The sequence below is a fragment of the Trypanosoma cruzi genome, genomic scaffold, assembly GCF_000209065.1.
Source record: "Trypanosoma cruzi strain CL Brener 1047053516743 genomic scaffold, whole genome shotgun sequence".
NCBI lineage: Eukaryota > Euglenozoa > Kinetoplastea > Trypanosomatida > Trypanosomatidae > Trypanosoma > Trypanosoma cruzi.
In genome coordinates this window covers 117425-126791 of record NW_001849432.1, presented here as the reverse complement: position 1 = coordinate 126791, position 9367 = coordinate 117425, and the positions used below count along the sequence as shown (strand labels likewise).

At 51.9% G+C, this 9367-nt stretch overlaps 6 protein-coding genes across 6 annotated transcripts, besides 7 other annotated features; all 6 read left to right on the top strand.

The window, feature by feature from the left end:
* Tc00.1047053508267.60 (hypothetical protein, conserved) lies at window positions 1–586 on the top strand (the record flags this gene model as incomplete). The annotated part of the gene is made up of 1 exon (XM_800857.1): window positions 1–586. A coding segment is annotated over one exon (586 nt), but the record flags the coding sequence as incomplete, so codon positions are not given.
* Window positions 1–5075: a sequence feature (areas not merged during assembly with more than two copies in the genome that could not be assigned to a particular haplotype).
* Tc00.1047053508267.50 (hypothetical protein, conserved) lies at window positions 733–1728 on the top strand (the record flags this gene model as incomplete). The annotated part of the gene is made up of 1 exon (XM_800856.1): window positions 733–1728. One exon carries the CDS (start codon window positions 733–735, stop codon window positions 1726–1728), a length of 996 nt encoding a protein of 331 aa, XP_805949.1.
* Window positions 1808–1829: a sequence feature (AT_rich).
* Window positions 2130–3014, top strand: Tc00.1047053508267.40 (hypothetical protein, conserved; the record flags this gene model as incomplete). The annotated part of the gene is made up of 1 exon (XM_800855.1): window positions 2130–3014. The coding sequence occupies one exon, from the start codon at window positions 2130–2132 to the stop codon at window positions 3012–3014; it is 885 nt and encodes a 294-aa protein (XP_805948.1).
* Window positions 3161–4156, top strand: Tc00.1047053508267.30 (hypothetical protein, conserved; the record flags this gene model as incomplete). Its single annotated transcript, XM_800854.1, has 1 exon — window positions 3161–4156. One exon carries the CDS (start codon window positions 3161–3163, stop codon window positions 4154–4156), a length of 996 nt encoding a protein of 331 aa, XP_805947.1.
* Window positions 4236–4257: a sequence feature (AT_rich).
* Tc00.1047053508267.20 (hypothetical protein, conserved) lies at window positions 4558–5442 on the top strand (the record flags this gene model as incomplete). Its single annotated transcript, XM_800853.1, has 1 exon — window positions 4558–5442. One exon carries the CDS (start codon window positions 4558–4560, stop codon window positions 5440–5442), a length of 885 nt encoding a protein of 294 aa, XP_805946.1.
* Window positions 5076–9367: a sequence feature (heterozygous, non-Esmeraldo-like haplotype).
* Window positions 5952–8321, top strand: Tc00.1047053508267.10 (hypothetical protein, conserved; the record flags this gene model as incomplete). The annotated part of the gene is made up of 1 exon (XM_800852.1): window positions 5952–8321. The coding sequence occupies one exon, from the start codon at window positions 5952–5954 to the stop codon at window positions 8319–8321; it is 2370 nt and encodes a 789-aa protein (XP_805945.1).
* Window positions 8746–8796: a microsatellite.
* Window positions 8899–8927: a microsatellite.
* Window positions 9172–9234: a sequence feature (A-rich).

The window sequence follows — 9367 nt, the reverse complement described above, 5'->3', positions numbered from 1 at the left end:
TTTTTTGTTGGGGACCCTGCGATCCCGCAGCACCGGGGTCCGCTGGGTGGCGGCGGAGTTCATTGCCCGCACCTACTATCTGCACCGAGGCATGTCCTTCATCTATGGGGCGCCAGATGCCCCCGAGTACTGGTTGGCGCTTGAGTTCCACGGGCCCATGGTGAGGGAACGGGAGTACGAAACTCTCGAGCTGCTGAACTCCGCGGAGGCCACGACGGCGAAGGAACGCAAGCGCCTTGCGCCACGGGTCTTTGACGTCGTTGTGTGGTCACCGATGGAAGAACGCGACCTGCCCGAGGGCCACATTGCCGTTGTGGTGCAGGTGGAGGATGATGTGGAGGCCGCGGGTGGGGAGGACCGACTCCGTGAGCTTCGGAAGTTGCGGCTGCAGCCCCGGTTGTTGTACATTGCGGAGCAGAACTTTGACAACACGCACTGGGGAGGCAAAAACTACTCGCGCGTGCTGCGGTTCCAGTGGCGAAATGGCAGGGAGGCGGTGCTGCAGGACCCCTTGGGCCTTCCGATCATCGGTCGAGTGCGCCCCGGGAGGCCGAAGCAAAATACAGATGTGGAAGACGATCTCTGACGCACCGTGTATCGGCGTTTGAGCCGCGTGCGACGGACTCTGTTGTTGCTACGCCGCGAAGCCTTTCTTGGAAAGCAGCGAGCACGTGTACGCCGGTGTCTTCCTGAGCAAGCACGTGAGTGTGGACGTGAAACAGCAATAGGGCCATGCTCCCCGTATGCATCTTTTTTTTTTTTTTACAAGCGGGGATGTGGATATCTTTTTTTTTTTTTTTCTTGGGATATTGTTTGAGTAGAAGCCAAAAACAACACACAATGGTTGCCGGATTCGTGGAAAACAAATCGCTTGGAAGAGTTGCATGTTTGGCGTTTGTGCTGATTTGCGGCGTCTTACTTCTATGGGGATGGAGGGGAAACAAAAGGAACCCTCTTTCGGCGGAGGGGAATCCGCTGTTTGACCCACTGAAACACTGTCGCACGAGGTATGGCACAATTCTTGGGTATGCTCTCAGTGTCCCGGCTTTTAGCAACTGCCATAGCAGTTACAGTGCGGAACGACTCGTAATTACACGTTTTGGTTATCCAGAGCTTGTTGCCGACCACAACGATGGTTCCAAGGGGAATTACTGCTCGGGCAGCCCCTGGTCGTCCATGGAGTACACCGCCCGCATTCTCTTTCATTACAAAGGCATCAAATATTTTGAGATGCCAACACCTCAAGAGGTGTGGTCGACCCCGTACTTCTTCAACCCGCTAGAAGCAGCGGAACGTGATAAGGAACGACGGTATGAACCAGTCAGAGTTGCAAACTACGAGGAGGCCACGACGGCGAAGGAACGTAAGCGCCTTGCGCCACGGGTCTTTGACATTGTTGTGTGGCCTGCACAGATGGAGCATGAGCTCCCCGAAGGCCACATTGCCGTTGTGGTGCAGGTGGAGGATGATGTGGAGGCCGCGGGTGGGGAGGACCGACTCCGTGAGCTTCGGAAGTTGCGGCTGCAGCCCCGGTTGTTGTACATTGCGGAGCAGAACTTTGACAACACGCACTGGGGAGGCAAAAACTACTCGCGCGTGCTGCGGTTCCAGTGGCGAAATGGCAGGGAGGCGGTGCTGCAGGACCCCTTGGGCCTTAAAGTTTTGGGGCTGGTTCGAATTGGCAAGCGTACCGTCATTTTTGAAGACGAGGATGGTGGTGATCTTTAACACCGGTAGAGAACTTCGCCACGCAGTTAAAGCAAACGTTATAAAAAGAAAAAAATTGTTGTTTTTGTGGTGGTGGTGGTTATTTTTTATTATTATTATATGTTTGTTCTTTTCTCTTTGCTGTGTTTTTACTTTAGGTATTGAACTTATGTGAATATATTTTTTCCACAAAGAAACACGGACGCTACTACTTTTACAAACCTGGGCCTTTCTTTCTGCATCGTGAAGGTGCATGCTTCTTTTCCCGTGTGACAAATCCCACACATCCATGTGCACATGCTTTCGTGCTACTATAATATACGCCCAACGTGTAGTTGCTCTTTTTTTCCTACCTTTTTTATTATGCGGCAGTTTGGTGAGAAAAGGATTTGAGACCTTTTACCACAAAGGCGTAGTCCACCATGATTCACACAGCTCGAAAGAAACAATTTGGGCTTTCCGCCCTCGCGCTTTTTGTGTTGCTGCTGTTCCTCCTTGTCTGCGTCACTCTTGGTTTACATTGGTGGCGCGACACGTCGGGGCCGGCATTGCATCCGCCGCGGTCCAGGTTCGATCCGCTAGCGCACTGCGCTACGCCCCACGGCACTTTACTCGGCTATGCCCTCGACATTCCCGCCTTCAGCAATTGCCACCGGCGCTGGAATTCGAAGTCGCAGGCGTTTGTCACACTTGAGCATCCACACGACGTGCGGCAGGAGCCTTTTTTGTTGGGGACCCTGCGATCCCGCAGCACCGGGGTCCGCTGGGTGGCGGCGGAGTTCATTGCCCGCACCTACTATCTGCACCGAGGCATGTCCTTCATCTATGGGGCGCCAGATGCCCCCGAGTACTGGTTGGCGCTTGAGTTCCACGGGCCCATGGTGAGGGAACGGGAGTACGAAACTCTCGAGCTGCTGAACTCCGCGGAGGCCACGACGGCGAAGGAACGCAAGCGCCTTGCGCCACGGGTCTTTGACGTCGTTGTGTGGTCACCGATGGAAGAACGCGACCTGCCCGAGGGCCACATTGCCGTTGTGGTGCAGGTGGAGGATGATGTGGAGGCCGCGGGTGGGGAGGACCGACTCCGTGAGCTTCGGAAGTTGCGGCTGCAGCCCCGGTTGTTGTACATTGCGGAGCAGAACTTTGACAACACGCACTGGGGAGGCAAAAACTACTCGCGCGTGCTGCGGTTCCAGTGGCGAAATGGCAGGGAGGCGGTGCTGCAGGACCCCTTGGGCCTTCCGATCATCGGTCGAGTGCGCCCCGGGAGGCCGAAGCAAAATACAGATGTGGAAGACGATCTCTGACGCACCGTGTATCGGCGTTTGAGCCGCGTGCGACGGACTCTGTTGTTGCTACGCCGCGAAGCCTTTCTTGGAAAGCAGCGAGCACGTGTACGCCGGTGTCTTCCTGAGCAAGCACGTGAGTGTGGACGTGAAACAGCAATAGGGCCATGCTCCCCGTATGCATCTTTTTTTTTTTTTTACAAGCGGGGATGTGGATATCTTTTTTTTTTTTTTTCTTGGGATATTGTTTGAGTAGAAGCCAAAAACAACACACAATGGTTGCCGGATTCGTGGAAAACAAATCGCTTGGAAGAGTTGCATGTTTGGCGTTTGTGCTGATTTGCGGCGTCTTACTTCTATGGGGATGGAGGGGAAACAAAAGGAACCCTCTTTCGGCGGAGGGGAATCCGCTGTTTGACCCACTGAAACACTGTCGCACGAGGTATGGCACAATTCTTGGGTATGCTCTCAGTGTCCCGGCTTTTAGCAACTGCCATAGCAGTTACAGTGCGGAACGACTCGTAATTACACGTTTTGGTTATCCAGAGCTTGTTGCCGACCACAACGATGGTTCCAAGGGGAATTACTGCTCGGGCAGCCCCTGGTCGTCCATGGAGTACACCGCCCGCATTCTCTTTCATTACAAAGGCATCAAATATTTTGAGATGCCAACACCTCAAGAGGTGTGGTCGACCCCGTACTTCTTCAACCCGCTAGAAGCAGCGGAACGTGATAAGGAACGACGGTATGAACCAGTCAGAGTTGCAAACTACGAGGAGGCCACGACGGCGAAGGAACGTAAGCGCCTTGCGCCACGGGTCTTTGACATTGTTGTGTGGCCTGCACAGATGGAGCATGAGCTCCCCGAAGGCCACATTGCCGTTGTGGTGCAGGTGGAGGATGATGTGGAGGCCGCGGGTGGGGAGGACCGACTCCGTGAGCTTCGGAAGTTGCGGCTGCAGCCCCGGTTGTTGTACATTGCGGAGCAGAACTTTGACAACACGCACTGGGGAGGCAAAAACTACTCGCGCGTGCTGCGGTTCCAGTGGCGAAATGGCAGGGAGGCGGTGCTGCAGGACCCCTTGGGCCTTAAAGTTTTGGGGCTGGTTCGAATTGGCAAGCGTACCGTCATTTTTGAAGACGAGGATGGTGGTGATCTTTAACACCGGTAGAGAACTTCGCCACGCAGTTAAAGCAAACGTTATAAAAAGAAAAAAATTGTTGTTTTTGTGGTGGTGGTGGTTATTTTTTATTATTATTATATGTTTGTTCTTTTCTCTTTGCTGTGTTTTTACTTTAGGTATTGAACTTATGTGAATATATTTTTTCCACAAAGAAACACGGACGCTACTACTTTTACAAACCTGGGCCTTTCTTTCTGCATCGTGAAGGTGCATGCTTCTTTTCCCGTGTGACAAATCCCACACATCCATGTGCACATGCTTTCGTGCTACTATAATATACGCCCAACGTGTAGTTGCTCTTTTTTTCCTACCTTTTTTATTATGCGGCAGTTTGGTGAGAAAAGGATTTGAGACCTTTTACCACAAAGGCGTAGTCCACCATGATTCACACAGCTCGAAAGAAACAATTTGGGCTTTCCGCCCTCGCGCTTTTTGTGTTGCTGCTGTTCCTCCTTGTCTGCGTCACTCTTGGTTTACATTGGTGGCGCGACACGTCGGGGCCGGCATTGCATCCGCCGCGGTCCAGGTTCGATCCGCTAGCGCACTGCGCTACGCCCCACGGCACTTTACTCGGCTATGCCCTCGACATTCCCGCCTTCAGCAATTGCCACCGGCGCTGGAATTCGAAGTCGCAGGCGTTTGTCACACTTGAGCATCCACACGACGTGCGGCAGGAGCCTTTTTTGTTGGGGACCCTGCGATCCCGCAGCACCGGGGTCCGCTGGGTGGCGGCGGAGTTCATTGCCCGCACCTACTATCTGCACCGAGGCATGTCCTTCATCTATGGGGCGCCAGATGCCCCCGAGTACTGGTTGGCGCTTGAGTTCCACGGGCCCATGGTGAGGGAACGGGAGTACGAAACTCTCGAGCTGCTGAACTCCGCGGAGGCCACGACGGCGAAGGAACGCAAGCGCCTTGCGCCACGGGTCTTTGACGTCGTTGTGTGGTCACCGATGGAAGAACGCGACCTGCCCGAGGGCCACATTGCCGTTGTGGTGCAGGTGGAGGATGATGTGGAGGCCGCGGGTGGGGAGGACCGACTCCGTGAGCTTCGGAAGTTGCGGCTGCAGCCCCGGTTGTTGTACATTGCGGAGCAGAACTTTGACAACACGCACTGGGGAGGCAAAAACTACTCGCGCGTGCTGCGGTTCCAGTGGCGAAATGGCAGGGAGGCGGTGCTGCAGGACCCCTTGGGCCTTCCGATCATCGGTCGAGTGCGCCCCGGGAGGCCGAAGCAAAATACAGATGTGGAAGACGATCTCTGACGCACCGTGTATCGGCGTTTGAGCCGCGTGCGACGGACTCTGTTGTTGCTACGCCGCGAAGCCTTTCTTGGAAAGCAGCGAGCACGTGTACGCCGGTGTCTTCCTGAGCAAGCACGTGAGTGTGGACGTGAAACAGCAATAGGGCCATGCTCCCCGTATGCACGCCTTTTTCTATATATTTGAGTAAAATTCTATGAACATAAATGTGTTTTTGTTTTATTTTACTTTATCGTATTATTTCCCCTTTGTTTTTCTGTTTTTGTTATTTGTATAATTCTAGGCCAGCAGTGATGTTAGATGATTTGTTGTGGTTGTTTTCGTTACTTGATGCGGAGCGGGTATTCCTTTTTGCTGTTTGTTTGAAAAGGGGCACGAGCCATGTCTTTTCAAATCATTTTTGTCCTTTGAGCTCACTTTGGTGCTATTTCTATCTTTTTTCCTCATTGAGTTTTTTGTTTCTGTGGGTTAGGGTGTGTGGGGAGGAGTGAGTTTCCTCTGTGGCCGCAGTGATGCTCAGACTAGCCCTACAGCGCTCAGGCGTAGCTATCGCAGCCTGCTACGCAGTTCCCTCAGCCGCCATGTGTGGGACTGCGTGGTCGGCAATGATGGTTACAGCAGCAAGAGCAGCCAGATTTGAATCGAGACGCTACAAGGCGTCTAGCGCCCCTGCGACTACGCCGCAAAAGAGTGCTGGCTCGAGTCGGGGTCATGGGAGTGGGACGTCGCATGCAGGCAGCGGACAAGTCACGGGCAGTCCATCCACCGCGGGGCACTTGAGCGGCAATAGCAGCCATAACGGAGCGACGGCATCCATGACGGTGTCCCATGCATCTGGCACCAATAACAACAACAGCAATAACAGTAATGTTTGCAACAGCGGTGGGAGCGATGGTGGTGGGAGTAGCGGCGGCGGCAATGGGAATATGAATAACAGCGGTGGCGTCTCCTGGCTGAGGCGAAAAAAACAGACGAAGAAGGTGTTGAAACGAAAGGCAGGTCTGAAGAAAAAGCAAGTGAAGAAATCGGTGTCAGTGGCAAACACGGCGTCTGCACACATAGGCGGGGGAGCATCACGCAATGCGGCGAGTGGCGGGGCCAATACAACTTCTTCCACCACCCCTACCGTGACCGCGAGTAGGGCGGTAAATTCTCGTCGCATAAAAAGAAAGCTCGAGCCGAAGAAAAAAAAAATGGCGACACCCAAGCTTCGTGTGTGTGTTCTCAACAGTAGTTACGAGGGCAGCGACTCTGTGACGGCTGATATTGACAACTATCACTGCAGTCCTGCGCACTGGGTGAAAGACAAGAAACGGTATACATTTACGGAGGTCTCCTTGCGGAAGAGCGAGTCCTATCTTCGGGTGCGGGAATTGGTGACATCAAACAACTTTGATGTCTTTTTCAATCTTTGTGATGGTGGGAAGGATGAGAAGCGGGCGGGCGTTGAAGTGGTGGAGGCGCTTGAGGAACACAACGCTGCATTCACGGGCACAGACTCGCATAGTTTTGAGCCCAGCAAGATTGACATGAAGCTCCTCGTTGGTGCGGCGGGTGTGAACACGCCTAATTTTGTGCTTCTGGAGAGCACGGAGGGGCTGGCAAAGAAGTGTCGCCACCTGCGGTTTCCCGTCATTGTGAAACATCTTTCCGGGTACGCCTCTGTTGGCATTCACAAGGACAATCGATGCGACACTTTGGATGAACTCAAAGTGAAGGTGCGAGCCTTTTTGGCGGAATTTAACCACGCGCTCGTCGAGGAGTTTATTCGCGGCCGTGAGGGCACCGTTCTCGCCTGCGCGGACCGCGGGAGCCTTTTTGGTGTGAAGGTCTTTAAGCCACTCATGTTTAAGTTTTTACAGAACGACGATGATTTTGCATACTTTGAGAAGAAGTGGACGATGGAGTGCAATGAAAACGCCTACAGTTTCCTGCCGCACAACGACCCCGCCTACCCGCAAATCATTGACACGGCCCGCAACGCATTTCGTCACATCATGAATGGAGTTGGTTACGGCCGTGTTGACTTCCGCATTGACCCAAAGGGCGACGTGTATTTTTTGGAGATCAACCCAAACTGTGGGATGTGGTACAATCAGAAGGACGGGGGTGACTTTGCAGATGTGATGGTTCAGGGCGATAAGTCATGGGACCATGACCGTTTCATCCGCAACGCTATCATTCGTGCGGTGCGGGAGCAGGCGGCACGTCGCCCGTGGTACTTCATCAGTCATGACTCCAAGGGGAACTTCTCCACACGTGCAAGCAAAACTGTGCGCGCTGGTAAAAGTCTGTTTAGCGACGCCATTCACCCCATTCCTGTCGTTGCTCAGGCGCTCTACAAATTGGGCGAGGAAGACCCCACAGTTGGCTGCGTCATTCTTCGTGGAGATCGACCGCACCAGGCGGTGGCAATTCGGCACTCGTGTGAACCAAATATGCAGTTTATGCAGGGTCGTACACTCACTCTTGTTTCGAAGCGCAGAATAAACGTGGGAGAGGAATTGACTGTCGACTACGCAACGCTGTGCGATGAAAATATGCCACCCTTTGCGTGTAGCTGCGGGACAAGTAACTGCCGAAGTGTTATTTTCCCTTCGGCTCCCACGCCACGGACGTTGGAGGGGAAGAACATACGGCAGATGTTGCGGGAAAAGAAGAAGGCATGGTACAAGGAGAAGGAGGATCGTGAAGCGGAACGCATATTAAAGAAACGGGCCTCGAAGGGAAAAGGCAATAGCGGCTCCTCAGCCTCATCCCCATCATCATCGCCTTCCGTTTCGAGCACATCCGCCGCAGGCGTGTCGTCTAATGCTGCTACTGGTGTCAATGGGAGTAGCAACAGCGGCAGTGTGGCGCATGGCATAAATTCCAAGAAGTAGGAGTGTTAAGGAATAGCAATTGAATGATTATTATTATCCCCATGATTGTTGTCTTGTCTCGACCACTTTCTCTTGTGGCTGAGATCTTATTTCCATAGAGATGTGGTTTTGTTAGATGGTAACCATTGAAGCAATGAAGTTTGGAAATATATATATATATATCTACATATAGAAGGAAAGAGAGAGAAGGCTGTGGCTGTGGGGAACTGGGGGTGTTGTTTTGGTGGAACTGGAGGAGGCTTAATTATATTTTTGCAGATGTCACAAAGAATATATATATATATACGTATATGTATGTTAGTTCTTACGTTTATTTCTCTTTTCAATGTCAGGTGGTTTTTGTTTTTGCTGTTGTATTCTGTGGGAGTAAATCTTCCTGCATTGTTGACTCCAAAATGTCCGTCAACGGCTTTTCCCCAACATATATATATATATATATTTATTTATTTATTCATTTATTTATATTTATATTTATATCTCAAAGGAAAAAAAAAGGGGGGGAAGAAACGAGGTTTTCTTTGTGCGCTGTTGATGATTGTTTCATTGATTCCCTAACCCCCTATTTTCTCCTTGCCTGTCCCTCTCTCTCTCTCTCCCTCTCTCTCTGCAGGTGTGCATGTTTCGGTGTTGTTTCCAGCAATACTCCCGAGACATGACATCTGTCGGGACATAGATTTATTAGTACAACCTCAGGAGCTCCCCCGGAAGAATACACGAGCGCGGGAAAATACACACACACACACACCGGAACGACATAAAGAAAGGAAAAAAGGAAGAAAAAAAAGAGAGTGAAGGAGCGTGCATGAATGCTTACTGAAAAGAGAATAAGGTCACATTGCTGTTGGACAAATTCTTTTCCTTTATATCTTTATCTTTGTCCTTATTTTTTTATTTTTATTTTTTTTTCTTTCTTACGTGTGCTATTGTGTTGTCACTTTCCCACTCGTGCTGTCTGTGGCTGCTCCGAAAGATGTTGTGGGAGGTGCACGGGCCACCTGGTTATGCCTCATGCATGCGTGATGTGATGTTTGCGACCTCCACCAAAT